A 24,350-nucleotide genomic window follows, 5' to 3' on the forward strand; every position below is an offset into this window, starting at 1 on the left:
TGAGATGTCTGTGACCCGGTGGGATGTCTCTGCCATGAGGAGGTGTCTTATAGGTGTTGATTATCTAGCGGTGGGGGCAGATAGTGATACTGATGACCCATCCTGGTAAGAACAAACCACGTTGCAGCTTTTGATGTGATTGGAGTAAAGACAAGAAAATGATCAATGATAGAAGGGAGATACAATGTAACTACACAGGAAATGTAAGAGGAAGTGTAAATAACAGGAGCCAAACATTCCGCTTTGTTATAACATTTCATGTCTCTTTTATACACAATGTTACAGATACATTCATAAATTGTGGCCCCGAGCTCGCCCCCGGGTGGTCACATGTAGCCCCCCTCCCTGCGCATGGGCCCCCCGCGTCATACATAATACATGGAACATGTAAGTAGAAAGAAACATAACCAGAAGATTAATAATAAAACACAAATAGCTGAACCGTATTTTCTTACATCCCCATGACAATACTTCCTGTCATCTGCTGTGACTTATCACCGGGTCATTATACATCAAAGCAAACGGTCACAACACATCCAAAGAGATGAAAGAACATATCTGATCGACTGTAAAGAGGGAAAATGATCTTATGGTGACAGGGAGTTTTGTCATAAGGACAAAGGTTTTGGATTTTTATATAGGAAGGTGATAGCTCTGCTGGTAATGGGACATGTGGCGACTGACCCCCAAGCCTGCAGCTGCAGACTATCGCAGGTGAGTGCACATCACAGCTACATCCTAGTAACGCAGGGGATTAGGGCAGTGGAATATTCCGCCCGGCTCCTCGCGGTTTGATAAGTCATTATAAATATTCCTAAATAATGAAATATTCATAACCTATTTTCTAATCTGAAATGACTTTTATCTTCTCGCTTTGCCTTCTTTTGTGTGATGTCTGCGGCTCCGCTGTATTATATTAGCTATTAATATATCCAGTGCACAAACACAGGAGAGAGTCACAGGATCATCTATCTGTCTATCTATCTCCTATCTATCTATCTATCTATCTATCTATCTATCTATCTCATATCTATCTATCTATCTATCTATCTATTTATCTCATATCTATCTATCTATCTATCTATCTATCTATCTATCTCATATCTATCTCGTATCTATCTATCTATCTATCTATCTATCTATCTATCTATCTCATATCTATCTATCTCCTATCTATCTATCTATCTATCTATCTATCTATCTATCTATCTATCTATCTATCTATCTATCTCATATCTATCTATCTATCTATCTATCTATCTATCTCCTATCTATCTATCTATCTATCTATCTATTATCTATCTATCTCATATCTATCTATTATCTATCTATCTCATATCTATCTATCTATCTATCTATCTATCTATCTATCTATCTATCTATCTATCTTTCTATCTATCTATCTATCTATCTATCTCATATCTATCTATCTATCTATCTATCTCATATCTATCTATCTATTTATCTATCTCATATCTATCTCATATCTATCTTTGTCATATCTATCTATCTATCTATCTATCTATCTATCTATCTATCTATCGATCTCCTATCTATCTATCTTCTATCTATCTTCTATCTATCTATCTATCTATCTATCTATCTATCTATCTATCTATCTATCTATCTCATATCTATCTCATATCTATCTATCTCATATCTATCGATCTCCTATCTATCTATCTATCTATCTATCTATCTATCGATCTATCTATCTATCATCTATCTATCTATCTATCTATCTATCTATCTCATATCTGTCTATCTATCTATCTATCTATCTATCTATCTATCTATCTATCTATCTCATATCTGTCTATCTATCTATCTATCTATCTATCATCTATCTATCTATCTATCTATCTATCTATCTATCTATCTCATATCTATCTATCTATCTATCTCATATCTATCTATCTATCTATCTATCTATCTATCTATCTCATATCTATCTATCTACAAAGAGTAGAGTTCAAGTCCGCACAGCTTTGTGGAACCCCTAAGGAGGGGGGGCAGAGCCTGCAGAGGTCCTGGCTTGGTCCTTACGCAGATACAAATTGGAAAAAGCGAGCAGCACTCCAAAGGTAGAATTCAAAAGTTGGTGATCTTTATTGAGGCAAGTGGCAAAGTTTCGTGTTGGACACCTTTTTCAAGCCAACACCTTGAAAAAGGTGTCCAACACCGAAACGTTGCCACTTGCCTCAATAAAGATCACCAATAGAGATGAGCGAACACTAAAATGCTCGGGTACTCGTTATTCGAGACGAACTTTTCCCGATGCTCGAGTGCTCGTCTCGAATAACGAGCCCCATTGAAGTCAATGGGAGACTCGAGCATTTTTCAAGGGGACCAAGGCTCTGCACAGGGAAGCTTGGCCAAACACCTGGGAACCTCAGAAAAGGATGGAAACACCACGGAAATGGACAGGAAACAGCAGGGGCAGCATGCATGGATGCCTCTGAGGCTGCCTAATCGCACCATTATGCCAAAAGTATGGGCAACAGCATGGCCATGACAGAGTGACAGAATGAAGCTAGATAGCATCTAAAACATCCAATAATTGACCCTGACACTATAGGGGACGGCATGCAGAGGCAGCGGCAGCAGCGGCAGGCTAGAGAGTGGCATGGCGACATACCCTAAATGGACTCAGGCTTCAAACCAATGGGTGTCAGAGAGGAACCAAAGGAGGTGAGCAAGAAGCGCTCAAATAATATCGGTACATGATAAAAGTTTGCCAGTATATTTTGTGGATTACACAGCAGGGTGGCGACAAAGTTAACATGGAAGCCATGAAAACAACCCAAAATTCTGCCTGACACAGCTCGTTTGATAAGGGGACCATGTATGCTTACAGTTCATGCCAGTCGCTGCACTGGCTGCCAGTCTCCTTTCGAATACAGTTTAAAATAATAATAACCCTCATCCATAAAGCTCTGTATAATGCTGCACCCCCCTACCTCTCCTCTCTTATCTCAGTCTATCGCCCAACCCGTGCTCTTAGATCCGCCAGTGATCTTAGATTAACCTCTACCCTAGTGCGGACCTCCCACTCGCGTCTCCAAGACTTCTCTAGAGCTGCACCAATTCTATGGAATGCTCTGCCCTGGACTATCAGACTAATACCTAACCTCCAAAGTTTCAAACGTGCTCTTAAAACCCATTTCTTTAGGCAAGCCTATAACACTCATTAACTGCATGAAGTTTTAACTCTTCTACTAACCCGTCCTGTGTCGTCCTCCCATCTGTTATCCAGCAACCAACAGGCACCAGACTTCTCTGCAGTCCCATTCACCCTGGACCTGGTATATAAGATGACGGCTGAGTGGTTCAAGCGACAGCAATTCCATTTATTATATTTTTTTCTATTCCCTAAGAAGAATGGCTTGACCATTAAATATTCTTTTACCTCGTGTTACCCCATCATCTTCATAAACCGTAAGCTCTGGCGAGCAGGGACCTCACTCCTGTTGTTCCATACAAATGTTGTGCTCTGTTACATTACATTTGTATTTGTTTCCTATGATTTGTAAAGCGCTACAGAATATGATGACGCTATATAAATAAAGATTATTATTATTATTATTATGGAGGCAGTGAACTAGTAGTAGATTAAAGGTGCTGCAACTATGTTAGTTGGATCTTGGCATGGAGCTGGCGCTCCGCTGCCAGGCGAGCTTTCGCCAATCCAAGCCCCTGTCTCTAGGCTACTCCCCAAACAGCACTTCTAAGAACCTTTTGTATAAGATCAAGTGTAGTAGCGTTCTTATAAGTTTAGGATATGCCGGGTGAGGGGAATGTAAACAGATGCGCAAGAAGCGCTGAAATAATATCCCTAAATGGTAAAAGTTTGCAAGTATATTTTGTGGATTACACAGCAGGGTGGCGACAAAGTTAACAACTTTGATGTGGAATGCCCTGTAATAGCTCTTGGGCGGTGTGCCTTTTATCGCCTAGGCTCAGCAGTTTCAGCACCGCCTGCTGTCGCTTAGCGACGGCACTGCTGCTGTGCCTAGAGCTACCGACTGATGGCGCCATGCCCACGGATGGTAATTCGGAGGAGGAGGAGGTGGAGGAGGGGTGGGAGGAGGTATAGTAGGCCTTTGAGACCTGGACCGAGGTAGGCCCCGCAATTCTCTGCGTCGGCAGTATATGACCAGCCCCAGGGTCAGACTCGGTCCCAGCCTGCACCAAGTTAAGTGTAGTAGCGTTCTTATAAGTTTGGGATATGGCGGGTGAGGGGAATGTAAACAGATGCGCAAGAAGCGCTGAAATAATATCCCTAAATGGTAAAAGTTTGCCAGTATATTTTGTGGATAACACAGCAGGGTGGCGACAAAGTTAACAACTTTGATGTGGAATCCATGAAAACAACCCAAATTTCTGCCTGACACAAGGGACGATGTATGGAGGCAGCTATATGGACGACTTTTGGAGGTAGCAATGGAGACAACGTGTGGAGGCTGCTATGGAGACAATTTAATTTGGATAGTGCCTGTATGTGGCAGTCCCAAACATTTTTCAAACCAGAGGAGCAGGTAGGTGGCCCTCCAGTAAAATAGAATAGATTGAGTGCCTGTATGTGGCAGTCCCAAAAATTTTTCAAACCAGAGGAGCAGGTAGGTGGCCCTCCAGTAAAATGGAATAGATTGAGTGCCTGTATGTGGCAGTCCCAAAAATTTTTTAAAACAGAGGACCGGGTAGGTGGCCCTCCAGAAAAATGGAATAGATTGAGTGCCTGTATGTGGCAGTCCCAAAAATTTTTCAAACCAGAGGAGCAGGTAGGTGGCCCTCCAGTAAAATGGAATAGATTGAGTGCCTGTATGTGGCAGTCCCAAAAATGTTTCAAACCAGAGGAGCAGGTAGGTGGCCCTGCAGTAAAATGGAATAGATTGAGTGCCTGTATGTGGCAGTCCCAAAAATGTTTCAAACCAGAGGAGCAGGTAGGTGGCCCTCCAGTAAAATGGAATAGATTGAGTGCCTGTATGTGGCAGTCCCAAAAATGTTTCAAACCAGAGGAGCAGGTAGGTGGCCCTGCAGTAAAATGGAATAGATTGAGTGCCTGTATGTGGCAGTCCCAAAAATTTTTCAAACCAGAGGAGCAGGTAGGTGGCCCTCCAGTAAAATGGAATAGATTGAGTGCCTGTATGTGGCAGTCCCAAAAATGTTTCAAACCAGAGGAGCAGGTAGGTGGCCCTGCAGTAAAATGGAATAGATTGAGTGCCTGTATGTGGCACTCACAAAAATTGTTTCAAACAGAGGACCGGGTAGGTGGCCCTCCAGAAAAATTAAATGCATGAAGTACTATAGCAAGAGCCAGTGGGCCCTGTCAAAAAATAGCCATTTTCCTCTGCTTTACTGTACAAAGAGGAGGAGAAGGAGGAAAATGAGGAGGAGGAGGAGTGGATCAAATATTCAGGTTGAGCTTCCTTCACCTGGTGGAGATTGGAAATTCTGAGAAATCCAGCCTTTATTCATTTTAATAAGCGTCAGCCTGTCAGCGCTGTCAGTCGACAGGCGTGTACGCTTATCGGTGATGATGCCACCAGCTGCACTGAAAACCCGCTCGGACAAGACGCTAGCGGCAGGGCAGGCAAGAACCTCCAAGGCGTACAGCGCCAGTTCGTGCCACATGTCCAGCTTTGAAACCCAGTAGTTGTAGGGAGCTGTGTGATCATTTAGGACGATGGTATGGTCAGCTACGTACTCCCTCACCATCTTTCTGTAAAGATCAGCCCTACTCTGCAGAGACTGGGGACAGGTGACAGTGTCTTGCTGGGGTGACATAAAGCTGGCAAAAGCCTTGTAAAGCGTACCCTTGCCAGTGCTGGACAAGCTGCCTGCTCGCCTACTCTCCCTCGCTACTTGTCCCGCAGAACTACGCACTCTGCCGCTAGCGCTGTCAGAAGGGAAATACTGTTTCAGCTTGTGCACCAGGGCCTGCTGGTATTCATGCATTCTCACACTCCTTTCCTCTGCAGGGATGAGAGTGGAAAGATTTTGCTTGTACCGTGGGTCCAGGAGAGTGAACACCCAGTAATCGGTGCTGGAATAAATTCTTTGAACGCGAGGGTCACGGGATAGGCAGCCTAGCATGAAATCTGCCATATGCGCCAGAGTACCAACGCGTAAGAATTCACTCCCCTCACTGGCCTGACTGTCCATTTCCTCCTCCTCCAACTCCTCCAACTCCTCTTCTTCTGCCCATACACGCTGAACAGTAAAGGACTCAACAATGGTCCCCTCTTGTGTCTCGCCAACATTCTCCTCCTCTTCCTCCTCATCCTCCTCCACCTCCACCTCCTCCGATATGCGCTGAGAAACAGACCTGAGGGTGCTTTGGCTATCAACAAGGGAATATTCTTCCCCTGTCTCTTGTGACGAGCGCAAAGCTTCCGACTTCATGCTGACCAGAGAGTTTTTCAACAGGCCAAGCAGCGGGATGGTGAGGCTGATGATGGCGGCATCGCCACTGACCATCTGTGTTGACTCCTCAAAGTTACTCAGCACCTGACAGATATCAGACATCCACGTCCACTCCTCATTGTAGACTTGAGGAAGCTGACTGACCTGACTACCAGTTCTGGTGGAAGTTGACATCTGGCAGTCTACAATCGCTCTGCGCTGCTGGTAAACTCTGGATAACATGGTCAGTGTTGAATTCCACCTCGTGGGCACGTCGCACAACAGTCGGTGAGCGGGCAGTTGGAGGCGGCGCTGCGCTGCCCTGAGAGTGGCAGCATCTGGGCTGGACTTCCTGAAATGCGCACAGATGCGGCGCACCTTCGTGAGCAAATCAGACAGATTGGGGTATGTCTTGAGGAAACGCTGAACTATCAGATTTAACACATGGGCCAGGCATGGCACATGTGTCAGTCTGCCGAGTTGCAGAGCCGCCACCAGGTTACGGCCGTTGTCACACACAACCATTCCCGGCTTGAGGTTCAGCGGTGCCAGCCACAGATCAGTCTGCGCCGTGATGCCCTGTAATAGCTCTTGGGCGGTGTGCCTTTTGTCGCCTAGGCTCAGCAGTTTGAGCACCGCCTGCTGTCGCTTAGCGACGGCACTGCTGCTGTGCCTAGAGCTACCGACTGATGGCGCCGTGCCCACGGATGGTAGTTCGGAGGAGGAGGTGGAGGAGGGGTGGGAGGAGGAGGAGGCATAGTAGGCCTGAAACACCTGGACCGAGGTAGGCCCCGCAATCCTCGGCGTCGGCAGTATATGAGCAGCCCCAGGGTCAGACTCGGTCCCAGCCTCCACCAAGTTAACCCAATGTGCCGTCAGCGATATATAGTGGCCCTGCCCGGCAGCACTCGTCCACGTGTCCGTGGTCAGGTGGACCTTGTCAGAAACGGCGTTGGTCAGGGCACGGATGATGTTGTCTGACACGTGCTGGTGCAGGGCTGGGACGGCACATCGGGAAAAGTAGTGGCGGCTGGGGACCGAATACCGAGGGGCGGCCGCCGCCATGAGGTTGCGAAAGGCCTCGGTCTCTACTAGCCTATAGGGCAGCATCTCCAGGCTAAGCAATCTGGAGATGTGCACATTAAGGGCTTGGGCGTGCGGGTGGGTTGCACTATATTTGCGTTTCCGCTCCAGCGTCTGGGGTATGGAGAGCTGAACGCTGGTGGATGCTGTGGAGGATCGTGGAGGCGACGATGGGGTTTTTGTGGCAGGGTCCTGGGCAGGGGGCTGACTAGCAGCTGACACAGGGGAAGGAGCAGTGGTGTGCACGGCCGGAGGTGAACGGGCTTGTTGCCACTGAGTGGGGTGTTTAGCATTCATATGCCTGCGCATACTGGTGGTAGTTAAGCTAGTAGTGGTGGAACCCCTGCTGAGCCTGGTTTGGCAAATGTTGCACACCACAGTCCGTCGGTCATCCGGTGTTTCCTTAAAGAACCTCCAGACTTCTGAAGATCTAGCCCTCGCCGCAAGAGCCCTCGCCACGGGAGCTTCACTAGTTGACACATTTGGCGCTGATGCACCAGCTCTGGCCCTGCCTCTCCGTCTGGCCCCACCACTGCCTCTTCCAACCTGTTCTGGTCGAGGACTCTTCTCCGTCTCAGAAGCACTGTGTTCACCCGGCCTCTCAACCCAGCTTGGGTCTGTCACCTCATCATCCTCCGAGCCCTCAGTCTGCTCCCCCCTCGGACTTCCTGCCCTGACAACAACTTCCCCACTGTCTGACAACCGTGTCTCCTCATCGTCGGACACCTCTTTACACACTTCCACTACGTCAAGAAGGTCATCATCACCCACAGACTGTGACTGGTGGAAAACCTGGGCATCGGAAAATTGCTCAGCAGCAACCGGACAAGTGGTTTGTGACTGTGGGAAGGGTCCAGAAAACAGTTCCTCAGAGTATGCCGGTTCAAATGCCAAATTTTCCTGGGAGGGGGCAGACTGGGGGGGAGGAGGCTGAGGTGCAGGAGCTGGAGGAGTGGCGATTTCGGTGACATGGGTGGACTGCGTGGAAGACTGACTGGTGGTGGACAAATTGCTCGAAGCATTGTCAGCAATCCACGACATCACCTGTTCGCACTGTTCTGGCCTCAACAGTGCTCTACCACGAGTCCCAGTAACTTCAGACATGAACCTAGGGAGTGTAGCTCTGCGGCGTTCCCCTGCTCCCTCATCAGCAGGTGGTGTCTCACCCCGCCCAGGACCACGGCCTCTGACCCCTGCAGTAGTTGGACGCCCACGTCCCCGCCCTCGTCCTCTACCCCTAGCCCTCGGGTTAAACATTTTTAAAATGAGAGTTATAACTTTTTTTTTTTTTTAACTTTTTTTGGGGTTTTTTTGTGTTTTTTGTTTTTTTTTGTGTTTTTTGTTTTTTTTTTGAGTTTTTAAAACCAAACAATGCTATCCTATTGCTATGGCTATTTTCTAGCCAAGTATCAAAGCACACTACTATGCCAGATGAGATGACACTGAGTTAGTGCCTAATTGGAATCCAACCCCTACTAAATTTTCCCACTTCGGTCTTTGCTATGGATATGTGCGTCACTAAGCGCAGAACACAGCGGTCGCAAGTCTCACTACAAATTGCTCAGAATTGGCAAGTACATGCACTGCAGAAACTACAGCCACCAGCAGATCAACCAGAAATCAAATATATAGAACGCTACTGTAGGCGTAAGTAAGCTGTTTGTATTCTCCTATGGCTATTTTCTAGCCAAGTATCAAAGCACACTACTATGCCAGATGAGATGACACTGAGTTAGTGCCTAATTGAAATCCAACCCCTACTAAATTTTCCCACTTCGGTCTTTGCTATGGATATGTGCGTCACTAAGCGCAGAACACAGCGGTCGCAAGTCTCACTACAAATTGCTCAGAATTGGCTAGTACATGCACTGCAGAAAGTACAGCCACCAGCAGATCAACCAGAAATCAAATATATAGAACGCTACTGTAGGCGTAAGTAAGCTGTTTGTATTCTCCTATGGCTATTTTCTAGCCAAGTATCAAAGCACACTACTATGCCAGATGAGATGACACTGAGTTAGTGCCTAATTGAAATCCAACCCCTACTAAATTTTCCCACTTCGGTCTTTGCTATCGATATGTGTGCCACTAAGAGCTAAACACAACGGTAGCAAGTCCCCCTGCTAATTCCTCACAAAATGGTACTAGATGCAAATTAAAATAAAAAAAGTAGAACGTTATTGTAGCCCTAAGAAGGGCTGTTGGGTTCTTTGAGAATCACTCCTGCCTAACAGTAAGCTATTAGAACACCCTAACGCTTTCCCTGACCAGCAGCAGCTCTCTCCCTAGCGGCATCCAGACACAGAATGATCCGAGCAGCGCGGGCAGCGGCTAGTCTATCCCAGGGTCACCTGATCTGGCCAGCCAACCACTGCTATCGACGTGTAAGGGTACCACGTCATGCTGGGTGGAGTGCAGAGTCTCCTGGCTTGTGATTGGCTCTGTTTCTGGCCGCCAAAAAGCAAAACGGCGGGAGCTGCCATTTTCTCGAGCGGGCGAAGTATTCGTCCGAGCAACGAGCAGTTTCGAGTACCCTAATGCTCGACCGAGCATCAAGCTCGGACGAGCATGTTTGCTCATCTCTAATCACCAACTTTTGAATTCTACCTTTGGAGTGCTGCTCGCTTTTTCCAATTTGTATCTATCTATCTGTCTGTCTATCTATCTTCTATCATCTATCTATCTCATATTTATATATTAGCTACATATGGGAATGAAAGATTAGATTTGGAGAGCTGTCTTTTCCTTTTCTACCGATCCATCTATCTATATATCTATCTATCTAGAATATATCCTTCATTGTACCTTCCAATCATTTATAATTCTATATTCAATATTTATTGAATACAAAGAAAAACATTAAACTAAATGGAAATCTGAGATTTTCTTCCCTCTAGGACAAATCTCTTCTTGCTTCTGTTATAATCCGGATTAGTCTATTGGCCGGAATAAGAGTTGAGTCTGTCTATGCCTATTGTTGCTGTGCGTGAGATGTTTCTCTTGTTAACCAGGTCATTGAATCTCAGATCTGAAACCTCAATCCTCTACGCAGATTAAATTTTAATTCTCAATTCTGAAAACTGAGTTATTATCAACCAGAACTGATTATCCTGATAAAAATAAATGTAGTTGTAAAATACAAGGGGCATTCTGTCAGCCCTGGGGTCTTCTCATTGATAAGCAATTGAGAGTCCGCAGGTGCTGGTAGGAACTTCTCACATATAGATTATACACAGTCACCAATAGGAGGAGCTCATTACATACAGATTATACACCACCACTAGGAGGAGATCACTACATACAGATTATACACCACCACTAGAGGGAGCTCACTACATACATATTATACACCACCACTAGGGGGAGCTCACTACATACAGACTATACACCACCACTAGGAGGAGCTCACTACATACAGATTATACACCACCACTAGGAGGAGCTCACTACATACAGATTATACACCACCACTAGGGGGAGATCACTACATACACATTATACACCACCACTAGGGGGAGCTCACTACATACAGATTATACACAGTCACCAATAGGAGGAGCTCATTACATACAGATTATACACCACCACTAGGAGGAGCTCACTACATACAGACTATACACCACCACTAGGGGGAGCTCACTACATACACATTATACACCACCACTAGGGGGAGCTCACTACATACAGACTATACACTACCACTAGGGGGAGCTCACTACATACAGACTATACACTACCACTAGGGGGAGATCACTACATACAGATTATACACCACCACTAGGGGGAGATCACTACATACAGATTATACACCACCACAAGGGGGAGATCACTACATACAGATTATACACCACCACTAGGAGGAGCTCACTACATACAGATTATACACAGTCACCAATAGGAGGAGCTCATTACATACAGATTATACACCACCACTAGGTGGAGCTCACTACATACAGACTATACACCACCACTAGGGGGAGCTCACTACATACACATTATACACCACCACTAGGGGGAGCTCACTACATACAGACTATACACCACCACTAGGGGGAGCTCACTACATACAGATTATACACTACCACTAGGGGGAGATCACTACATACAGATTATACACCACCACTAGGGGGAGATCACTACATACAGATTATACACCACCACTAGGGGGAGATCACTACATACAGATTATACACCACCACTAGGAGGAGCTCATTACATACAGATTATACACCACCACTAGGAGGAGCTCACTACATACAGACTATACACCACCACTAGGGGGAGCTCACTACATACACATTATACACCACCACTAGGGGGAGCTCACTACATACAGATTATACACCACCACTAGGGGGAGCTCACTACATACAGATTATACACTACCACTAGGGGGAGATCACTACATACAGATTATACACCACCACTAGGGGGAGATCACTACATACAGATTATACACCACCACTAGGGGGAGATCACTACATACAGATTATACACCACCACTAGGAGGAGATCACTACATACAGATTATACACCACGACTAGGAGGAGATCACTACATACAGATTATACACCACCACTAGGGGGAGCTCACTACATACAGATTATACATCACCACTAGGAGGAGATTACTACATACAGATTATACACCACCACTAGGGGGAGCTCACTACATACAGACTATACACCACCACTAGGAGGAGATCACTACATACAGATTATACACCATCACTAGGAGGAGCTCACTACATACAGATTATACACCACCACTAGGGGGAGCTCACCACTACATACAGATTATACACCACCACTAGGGGGAGCTCACTACATACAGATTATACACCACCACTAGGGGGAGGTCACTACATACAGATTATACACCACCACTAGGAGGAGATCACTACATACAGATTATACACCACCACTAGGAGGAGCTCACTACATACAGATTATACACCACCACTAGGAGGAGATCACTACATACAGATTATACACCACCACTAGGAGGAGCTCACTACATACAGATTATACACCAACACTAGGGGATGCTCACTACATACAGAATATACACCACCACTAGGGAGAGCTCGCTACATACAGATTATACACCACCACTAGGGGGAGATCACTACATACAGATTATACACGACCACTAGGGGGAGATCACTACATACAGATTATACACCACCACTAGGAGGAGATCACTAAATACAGATTATACACCACCACTAGGAGGAGATCACTACCTACAGATTATACACAACCATTAGGAGGAGCTCACTACATACAGATTATACACCACCACTAGGGGGAGCTCACTACATACAGATTATACACCAGCACTAGGGGGAGCTCACTACATACAGATTATACACCACCACTAGGGGGAGCTCACTACATACAGATTATACACCACCACTAGGGGGAGCTCACTACATACAGTTTATACACCACCACGAGTGGGAGATCACTACATACAGATTATACACCACCACTAGGGGAGATCACTACATACAGATTATACACCACCACTAGGAGGAGATCACTACATACAGATTATACACCGCCACTAGGAGGAGATCACTACATACAGATTATACACCACCACTAGGGGGAGATCACTACATACAGATTATACACCACCACTAGGGGAGATCACTACATACAGATTATACACCACCACTAGGAGGAGATCACTACATACAGATTATACACCACCACTAGGAGGAGATCACTACATACAGATTATACACCGCCACTAGGAGGAGATCACTACATACAGATTATACACCACCACTAGGAATAGATCACTACATACAGATTATACACCAGCACTAGGGAGAGCTCACTACATACAGATTATACACCACCACTAGGGGGAGCTCACTACATACAGATTATACACCACCACTAGGGGGAGCTCACTACATACAGATTATACACCACCACTAGGAATAGATCACTACATACAGATTATACACCACCACTAGGTTGAGATCACTACATACAGATTATACACCACCACTAGGAGGAGCTCATTACATACAGATTATACACCACCACTAGGAGGAGCTCACTACATACAGACTATACACCACCACTAGGGGGAGCTCACTACATACACATTATACACCACCACTAGGGGGAGCTCACTACATACAGATTATACACCACCACTAGGGGGAGCTCACTACATACAGATTATACACTACCACTAGGGGGAGATCACTACATACAGATTATACACCACCTCTAGGGGGAGATCACTACATACAGATTATACACCACCACTAGGGGGAGATCACTACATACAGATTATACACCACCACTAGGAGGAGATCACTACATACAGATTATACACCACGACTAGGAGGAGATCACTACATACAGATTATACACCACCACTAGGGGGAGCTCACTACATACAGATTATACATCACCACTAGGAGGAGATTACTACATACAGATTATACACCACCACTAGGGGGAGCTCACTACATACAGACTATACACCACCACTAGGAATAGATCACTACATACAGATTATACACCGCCACTAGGAGGAGATCACTACATACAGATTATACACCACCACTAGGGGAGATCACTACATACAGATTATACACCACCACTAGGGGAGATCACTAAATACAGATTATACACCACCACTAGGAGGAGATCACTACATACAGATTATACACCACCACTAGGGGGAACTCACTACATACAGATTATACACCACCACTAGGAGGAGATCACTACATAGAGATTATACACCACCACTAGGAGGAGCTCACTACATACAGATTATACACCACCACTAGGGGGAGCTCACTACATACAGATTATACACCACCACTAGGGGGAGCTCACTACATACAGATTATACACCACCACTAGGGGGAGCTCACTACATACAGATTATACACCACCACTAGGGGGAGATCACTACATACAGATTATACACCACCACTAGGAGGAGCTCATTACATACAGATTATACACCACCACTAGGAGGAGCTCACTACATACAGACTATACACCACCACTAGGGGGAGCTCACTACATACAGATTATACACTACCACTAGGGGGAGATCACTACATACAGATTATACACCACCACTAGGGGGAGATCACTACATACATATTATACACCACCACTAGGGGGAGATCACTACATACAGATTATACACCACCACTAGGGGAGATCACTACATACAGATTATACACCACCACTAGGAGGAGATCACTACATACAGATTATACACTACCACTAGGGGGAGATCACTACATACAGATTATACACCACCACTAGGGGGAGATCACTACATACAGATTATACACCACCACTAGGGGAGATCACTACATACAGATTATACATCACTACTAGGAGGAGCTCATTACATACAGATTATACACCACCACTAGGAGGAGCTCACTACATACAGACTATACACCACCACTAGGCGGAGCTCACTACATACACATTATACACCACCACTAGGGGGAGCTCACTACATACACATTATACACCACCACTAGGGGGAGCTCACTACATACAGATTATACACTACCACTAGGGGGAGATCACTACATACAGATTATACACCACCACTAGGGGGAGATCACTACATACAGATTATACACCACCACTAGGGGGAGATCACTACATACAGATTATACACCACCACTAGGGGGAGCTCACTACATACAGATTATACACCACCACTAGGGGGAGCTCACTACATACAGATTATACACCACCACTAGGGGGAGCTCACTACATACAGATTATACACCACCACTAGAAATAGATCACTACATACAGATTATACACCGCCACTAGGAGGAGATCACTACATACAGATTATACACCACCACTAGGAGGAGATCACTACATACAGATTATACACCACCACTAGGAGGAGATCACTACATACAGATTATACACCACCACTAGGGGGAGCTCACTACATACAGATTATACACCACCACTAGGAGGAGATCACTACATACAGATTATACACCGCCACTAGGAGGAGATCACTACATACAGATTATACACCACCACTAGGAATAGATCACTACATACAGATTATACACCAGCACTAGGGGGAGCTCACTACATACAGATTATACACCACCACTAGGAGGAGCTCACTACATACAGATTATACACCACCACTAGGGGGAGCTCACTACATACAGATTATACACCACCACTAGGAATAGATCACTACATACAGATTATACACCACCACTAGGGGGAGATCACTACATACAGATTATACACCACCACTAGGAGGAGCTCACTACATACAGATTATACACCACCACTAGGGGGAGCTCACTACATACAGATTATACACCACCACTAGGAATAGATCACTACATACAGATTATACACCGCCACTAGGAGGAGATCACTACATACAGATTATACACCGCCACTAGGAGGAGATCACTACATACAGATTATACACCACCACTAGGAGGAGATCACTACATACAGATTATACACCACCACTAGGGGGAGCTCACTACATACAGATTATACACCACCACTAGGAGGAGATCACTACATACAGATTATACACCGCCACTAGGAGGAGATCACTACATACAGATTATACACCACCACTAGGAATAGATCACTACATACAGATTATACACCAGCACTAGGGGGAGCTCACTACATACAGATTATACACCACCACTAGGGGGAGCTCACTACATACAGATTATACACCACCACTAGGGGGAGCTCACTACATACAGATTATACACCACCACTAGGAATAGATCACTACATACAGATTATACACCGCCACTAGGAGGAGATCACTACATACAGATTATACACCACCACTAGGAGATCACTACATACAGATTATACACGACCACTAGGGGGAGATCACTACATACAGATTATACACCACCACTAGGGGGAGCTCACTACATACAGATTATACACCACCACTAGGGGGAGCTCACTACATACAGATTATACACCACCACTAGGGGGAGATCACTACATACAGATTATACACCACCACTAGGAGGAGATCACTACATACAGATTATACACCACCACTAGGAGGAGATCACTACATACAGATTATACACCGCCACTAGGAGGAGATCACTACATACAGATTATACACCACCACTAGGGGGAGATCACTACATACAGATTATACACCACCACTAGGGGAGATCACTACATACAGATTATACACCACCACTAGGAGGAGATCACTACATACAGATTATACACCACCACTAGGAGGAGATCACTACATACAGATTATACACCGCCACTAGGAGGAGATCACTACATACAGATTATACACCACCACTAGGAATAGATCACTACATACAGATTATACACCAGCACTAGGGGGAGCTCACTACATACAGATTATACACCACCACTAGGGGGAGCTCACTACATACAGATTATACACCACCACTAGGGGGAGCTCACTACATACAGATTACACACCACCACTAGGGGGAGATCACTACATAATTAGGGTAGGTACTAGATAATTAATGACATGCATGTACACCGAGCCCAATAAATGGACATATTGGAATGTGAATGTGACACCCTCTGATCTGTTATCTGATTGCCTTTGCCATTAGGTTTAGTTTGATGACATGAGATCTACAATGACCTATGAGATTTTGGATCTATTGGAAAGCTCCGGGCTCTGAGATCTGTTCCCTCTCTGTTCCTCCATCTTTAGGGTGAGATCGCGGCTCGTTCTATGTCTTTAAATATTCACAATAATTACCTGAACTCATCATTACATGAGATTTTGAGACATGAAAGGCTCCCGATGCAAAATATTATATATAAAAATAATTGTGTCTCCCTCTCATCTCCGGCTCCTTGATCCCGCAGATGTAAACATGAAGTGGAGCAGCTGTACTTTGCTTGTCATGAGATGGGCGTAATTAGTCGCTGCGATGTACAGTCCATACATTATTAATACCTCGTCCTCCCATTGTCACAGAGGCGACTCGCACGATAATGAAAGGAAATCTCCACCTTTGCAGAAGTTCAGTCCATGAAATGAAATATTAGAAGATCAATGTGTAATTACTATTGTCCCTGGTGGGCTTGCGGCTATTTACTGGAAACTATAACAGGTGGAATTATTATACATATTTATGTTACTGTGAGATCTAGCTCCAAGCAGGAAATTTAAGAAAATGAGAAGTTGCCCTTAAAGAGGACCTTTCACCACCTGGAGATGCTGCGGGGGCTGCTACTTAGATTTAGGGTCAGTTTTTCTTCTAGCTCCCTGGTTACTGGGATATTTGTCCCAGTATCTGACTGGGAGCAAGCACTGTGACTACTGGGAGCATGGAAAGTCACTACTCGGAGCAAGCACCGTGACTCCTGGAAGCATGGCCAGTCACTACTGGGAGCAAGCACCGTGACTACTGGGAGCAGGCAATGTGACTACTGGGAGCAAGCACCGTGACTCCTGGTAGCATGGCCAGTCACTACTCGGAGAAAGCACTGTGACAACTGGGAGCAAGCACTGTGACTACTGGGAGCATGGAAAGTCACTACTCGGAGCAAGCACTGTGACTACTGGAAGCAAGCACCGTGACTCCTGGAAGCATGGCCAGTCACTACTGGGAGCAAGCACCGTGACTACTGGGAGCAGGCAATGTGACTACTGGGAGCAAGCACCGTGACTCCTGGAAGCATGGCCAGTCACTACTGGGAGAAAGCACTGTGACAACTGGGAGCAGGCAATGTGACTACTGGGAGCAAGCACTGTGACTTCTGGGAGCACGGACACTCACTACTGGGAGCAAGCATTATGACTACTGGGAGCAAGCACTGTGACTACAGGAAACAGGCACTGTGACTACGGGGAGCAAGCACTGTGACTACTGGGAGCAGGTACGGTGACTACTAGGAGCAGGCAACCTGACTGCTGTGAGCATGCACTATGACTACTGAGAGCAGGTTCTGTGATTACTGGGAGTAAGTGCTGTGACTACTGGGGGAATGGACAGTCACTACTGGGAGCAGGCACTGTGACTACTGGAAGCAAGTACTGTGACGACTGGGACCAAGCAATGTGACTACTGGGAACAAGCACTGTAACGACTGGGAGCAGGTACTGTGACTACTGGGAGCAAGCACTGTGACTACTCGGAGCATGGACAGTCACTTCTGGGAGCACTGTGACTACTGGCTGCTTGAAGAAGACACTATTACTAATGGATACTTTGTTCAAGCACTGTAACTATTGGGGCGGAGATTGTTACTTTGGCTATTGGGGCAAGAATTGTGACTACTGGGTACTGGGGGCAAGCACTTTAACTACTGGCGATTAGGCATGTTGACTATTGGCTACTGTAGGCAAGCACTGTGACTACTGGCTGCTGGTGCAAACAATGTTACTATTGGGTACTGAGGGTAAGGACTGTGACTATGTAAGTAAGACATTGGGGGTCATTTACTAAGGGCCGATTCACGTTTTCCCGACGTGTTACCCGAATATTTCAGATTTGCGCCAATTTTTCCTGAATTGCCCCGGGTTTATGGCACACGCGATCGGATTGTGGCGAATCGGTGCCGGCATGCACGCTGGAGACGCCCTTACCTTCACCAAGTATAGGCTCGTGAACTCCGGTGGACCTTGGCGGACTTCAGCGCAGCAGCGACACCTAGGAGGAACTGCCTTAGTGAATCGCCGAAAGACCCGAATCCACCGCAGAGAAAGCGCGCTGGATCGCGAATGGACCGGGGCAGATTTACTTACCCGGTCCATTCGTGATCCAGTGGCGCGTTCCTCCGACGGTGAGCCTATAGCTTATATCGGGTGAACATCTCCCATCTCCTTGTCCCAGCAGCCGTCAGGACAGTCACCGGACTCATGGGGATGACTTTCACTTAGCAGCAGTAACGCCGCATGTGGCGCAGGGTCCACCACCTTTCACAAAAATGATTTTGTTTCTACCGAAAAAATAATAATAATAATTTTGGATTAATGTTAAAAGTGCCTGGAAAAATCTGCGATACAACATTTCCACTTGTGATTCTAAAATGATTAATAGTTTGGAAAATGACAAGTGTGTGTAACGTAAGAGGATTACATCCGAAAGATCATGCAAATCCGGTTATGTCTGATCTGCGGGGGAGGGGGGATTGGGAGCGAGAAGAAGTTTTTACCTTTCCTTGAGTGGATACTTTTTGTTCTCCTACAGATTCCGGATATCCGCTCCCCGTCCTCCACATTATCATCGCCTTGTATGTCTACTTGTCTCTGTGGAAAGGGAACATGGGTAAGCATGGCCTAGTGGGTAAAGCTAGCTGCAGAAGGGGGCATAGGGCATGGCATAGTGGGTAAGGAATGAACATGGCTGGTTACAGAAGGAGCATGACTTAGTGGGCATAGGACACACGGCATAGTGAGAAAGGAGCATGCCCAACTACAGAAGGGGCATGACTTTGTGGGCATAGGGTATGTCTACCTAGAGAAGGGACAGCACTTAGTGGGCATAGGACGCATGGCATAGTGAGTAAAAAGCATGGCTAGCTAGAGAAGGGCATTTCTTACTGGGCATATGGCATGGCATAGTGAGTAAGGAGCATGACTAGCTAGAGAAAAGGCAGAAGTTAGTCCGCATAGGGCATGGCATAGTGAGTAAAGAGCATGGCTAGCTAGAGAAGGGGCAGCACTTAGTGGGCATAGAGCATGGCATAGTGGGTAAGGAGCATGACTAGCTAGAGAAGGGGCATCAGTTAGTCGGCACAGGGCATGGCATAGTGGGTAAGGAGCATGGCTAGCTAGAGAAGGGGCATCAGTTAGTGGGCACAGGGCATGGCATAGTGGGTAAGGAGCATGACTAGCTAGAGAAGGGGCATCAGTTAGTGGGCACAGGGCATGGCATAGTGGGTAAGGAGCATGACTAGCTAGAGAAGGGGCATCAGTTAGTGGGCACAGGGCATGGCATAGTGGGTAAGGAGCATGGCTAGCTAGAGAAGGGGCATCAGTTAGTGGGCATAGGGCATGGCATAGTGGGTAAGGAGCATGACTAGCTAGAGAAGGGGCATCAGTTAGTGGGCACAGGGCATGGCATAGTGGGTAAGGAGCATGGCTAGCTAGAGAAGGGGCATCAGTTAGTGGGCATAGGGCATGGCATAGTGGGTAAAGAGCATGGCTAGCTAGAGAAGGGGCAGCACTTAGTGGGCACAGGGCATGGCATAGTGGGTAAGGAGCATGGCTAGCTAGAGAAGGGGCAGCACTTAGTGTGGATCTTGATCTTGTAGTGAAATGAGGCATCAGGTAGGTGATTCTGATGGATCTTCAGGAACCTTCTCCTGTAATAGATATGACACATCTCCCGATCCTCCAGTCTATAAGGGACCTGATTGATATATATATATAAATATATATATATATATATATATATATATACTTATACTGCCTGAATAATAGAAGGAAGAAGTATTTTTAGAACAGATGTATTTTTTACATTCTAGATTGACGTCGCTCAGGAATCTGACACATCATTGTGAGTCACAGCAGCGCTCGCTCTCTCCATGGCGCCTCTGCCAGGCATCACTGGGGGTTCCTTGTATTCGATAACAAATTGATATAGATGTGTCCACACACAATTAAGCTAAGGGCCGTCATTTCTCAGTAAACTAATTAATTGAGATTCTTTCCTACGCAGACTGGATGCAAATCACAAAATAACCACTGGGGGCAGCACTTAGACACCTGTAAGATACATTGGGGCACATTTACTTACCCGATCCAGCCGCAATCCCACGGCGCGTTGTCCGACGAGGATTGGGGTTCTGTCGGGATTCTCTAAGGTCGTGCGCCCGATATCCAGTAGGTGTCGCTGCTGCGCCGAGTTCCACCAGAGTTCACCTTCTTCTTCCTGTTGCATGTAAGTGCTGATCTTGTCCGACGGCCACGCCCCCGATTTCTGTTGCATGAAAGCCGGCGCTGAAATATTGCGCCAAAATCCGATCGCGTGCGCCAAAATCCCGGGGAAATTCAGTGCAAATCGGAAATTGTCGGGAAACCCAACAAAAGTGCGCGTTTCAAAGCCTTAGTAAATGAGCCCCATTGTTGCAGGGTAGTCACATACACAAAGATAGAGATTTATCCTACTAATGTTTGTAACATTATAATAATAATAATTCTTTATGTATATAGCGCACACAGATTATGCTGCGCTGCACAAAGCTTGCCAAATCTTACCCTGTCCCCCATGGGGCTCACAATCTAAACAACCTACCAGAATGCAGGGTACCCCCCACTGAATATGGAGGGTGCCCTCTGACTGGGGGTGTCCAGGAGTTGCACTCAAGTGTTTTGTTGTGGTGTTTGCACTTTAAGGGGTGTAGTGCTCAGTTGTTTCCCCTCCCCTTGGGTTTATAAGCTGGCGTCTGGGCGTGCTGCTTCCTCTTGCCCGCGCCACCGGTGAAGCTGTCCCTCCCTCCCTCCCTCCCTACTGTTACTGTTTGGTGTTTTTTGATGTCTCTCTTTTGTATTCCATACTGCGAAGTCACAGCTGGCTGTAAAATGGAAGAGATTGGTGGAGATTTGAGATTTGGAACGAGATTTGCCCGGAAGTCGCAGTGTTGGCCGGGAGTCCGGCCGAGCAAACCGCTTCGGGCAGCTGCGGTTTTGGCACCAAGAATGAACATCATAATAGTGCCGTTTAATTTTGGAGTTTTGTTAAATTGTTAAATAAATAGCTGTGACCTTTTTACACCCAACAGGAAGCCTCATTGCCTTTTATTTGGTGGGGATGTTTGTTAGAGTTTATAATTCTGTTTAATATTACGGGTCTGTTTTAAAGTGCCTTATTGGGAAATTTGTGTTCAAGTTTACTACCTCCCAGTCTGTTTTGGAGTGTGGGAGGAAACCGGTGGACCCGGAGAAAACCCACACAAACACGGAGAGAACATGCAAACTCTTCCAGATGTTGACCTGGGTGGATTAAAACCCAGGACCCCAGCGCTGCAAGGCAGAAGGGCTACCCACTCAGCCACTGTTTCCGCTTTGCGCTGATTTTTCCTGAATTGCCCCAGGTTTTTGGCGCACGTGATCGGATTGTGGCGCATCGGCGACAGCATGCACGCGACGGAAATTGGGGGGGGGGGTGGCCGAATGAAAACCCGACCGATTCGGAAAAAAACACCGCATTTAAAAAAAAAAGTGTCGCGGGACACTCATTTACCTTCACCAACGATGGCTCGGTGAACTCCAGTACATTCCGATGCTCTTCAGTGCAGCAGCGACACCTGGTGGACATCAGAGGAACTACCTCAGTGAATCCCAGCAGGAACCCGGATCCAGCGCAGAGAACGCGCCGCTGGATCGCGAATGGACCGGGTAAGTAAATCTGCCCCTATGTGTCTGGGAGTCATGCTGTGAGAGGGGAGAAAGAGCTGCAAGAGAGTGAAGAAAGAGAATCTTGTCCATGAATCCTACATCAAACATTTCCTTCTGCAAAAGTAAAAATTCACTGTATTTAAATGTAAATACTAAGAAAATATAATATAATAAATTGATCATAAAATATATTGTAATGTAATACATTAATACTTAATATATTATCTAACAACTAATTTATTAATACAATAAATAGTTTTCATTTTAGAAGAAAAATTTCTATTGTATTTCCAGAAGGTAAAAGCATCAATGTTTCTATACTTCCCAGAATGCCCTTGTAGCTTCCGCGTCGCACCTACGTGAATAATACCGCACATCCCGCGCTATTAAATTCATCATAATTACGCGGCTGTCTTAAGCAGGGCGCTCCGTCTTGAGGATTTTTTAGCTCAGCCTCACTTGACGGCCGCCCCTCTGAGCGTCTTTATAAATCGTGAGGAAAATAAGCAAATGAAGAGGCGCTACTTAGTAAATCACGCAGGGAAGACGACGGATTATCACTCCACAAGGTCATAAAGTGGGAGAAGCTGGAGACGCGCAGGAGATTATTCCTCCTTGTTTCCCGCCGCCTTTTAATACATGTTAAACATTGAAGGCGTCTTTGCAGGATTCACATTGCGGATTCGGCGCAGCGGTTAAAGCCTGTTTTCGGAGAACGCCCTGCTGGGTTTTGTGTCTTTGCCAAACAAGAGGAAGACAAGGAGGCTCACAGCCGCATTCATCATTTTAATAGGATTTCCTGGTGACTTAAATAAGTTGTTCACTTTCTTCAGCTGCCAAGTATATTTTTTTCGGGATATGTAAATTTCCCGTGACGTCTCCTGCAGCCGCCATAGCGGGGCAATGGGATGAGGAAGGGACCCGGAAGTTTGGGGCAGAAGAGTTTGTTTTGCAAATCACAAATAAAACTGAATGTGGATACACTGGGATTTCATTCCGCGTTAAAGGGATCTACTGTCTGCAGTAATTTAGAAACTATAACATAATCCGATCGTGGATGAGCTGGAGGAAGGTAGGTTAATACTGTATTTGGAGCAAACTGACAAAGGGAACACCGAGGATATTTGAGGCAAAGCATCAATGACGTGAATTACAAAAAAAAAAAAAAAATATGTAAAGTTTTTCAGATTTGAAAAAATGAAAGAAATGTATAAACGTGAGAGTTAAAAAACAAAAAAACAAAACACCAGTAATCCCTAGTGTGCAGAATACAGGAGGTGTCAGCTCTCTTCCTGTGTGGTGTAGTAAAACAGGTAATCACATGCCCTGGGAAGAAGAAGGTGAACTCCTGCGGACCTGAGCGGGGAAGTGATGGATGCAGGATCTCTGGGCGCACGATGTTGGTGAATCGCGCTGGACTTCATCTTCGTCAGACCGTCCGGATCGGGGATCGCGACAGGACCGGGTAA

General features: G+C 46.0%; 1 protein-coding gene across 1 annotated transcript; it reads left to right on the forward strand.

The window, feature by feature from the left end:
• The first annotated feature begins 535 nt into the window (after positions 1 to 535).
• On the forward strand, positions 536 to 23,687 carry LOC140076164 (uncharacterized). Its single transcript, XM_072122674.1, has 6 exons — positions 536 to 714; positions 19,730 to 19,807; positions 21,009 to 21,040; positions 22,049 to 22,220; positions 23,304 to 23,450; positions 23,549 to 23,687. Exons 1-6 carry the CDS (start codon positions 671 to 673, stop codon positions 23,685 to 23,687), a joined length of 612 nt encoding a protein of 203 aa, XP_071978775.1. The 5' UTR covers positions 536 to 670.
• Positions 23,688 to 24,350: the final 663 nt, after the last annotated feature.

This window comes from Engystomops pustulosus, chromosome 8 (genome assembly GCF_040894005.1).
Source record: "Engystomops pustulosus chromosome 8, aEngPut4.maternal, whole genome shotgun sequence".
Lineage (NCBI taxonomy): Eukaryota > Metazoa > Chordata > Amphibia > Anura > Leptodactylidae > Engystomops > Engystomops pustulosus.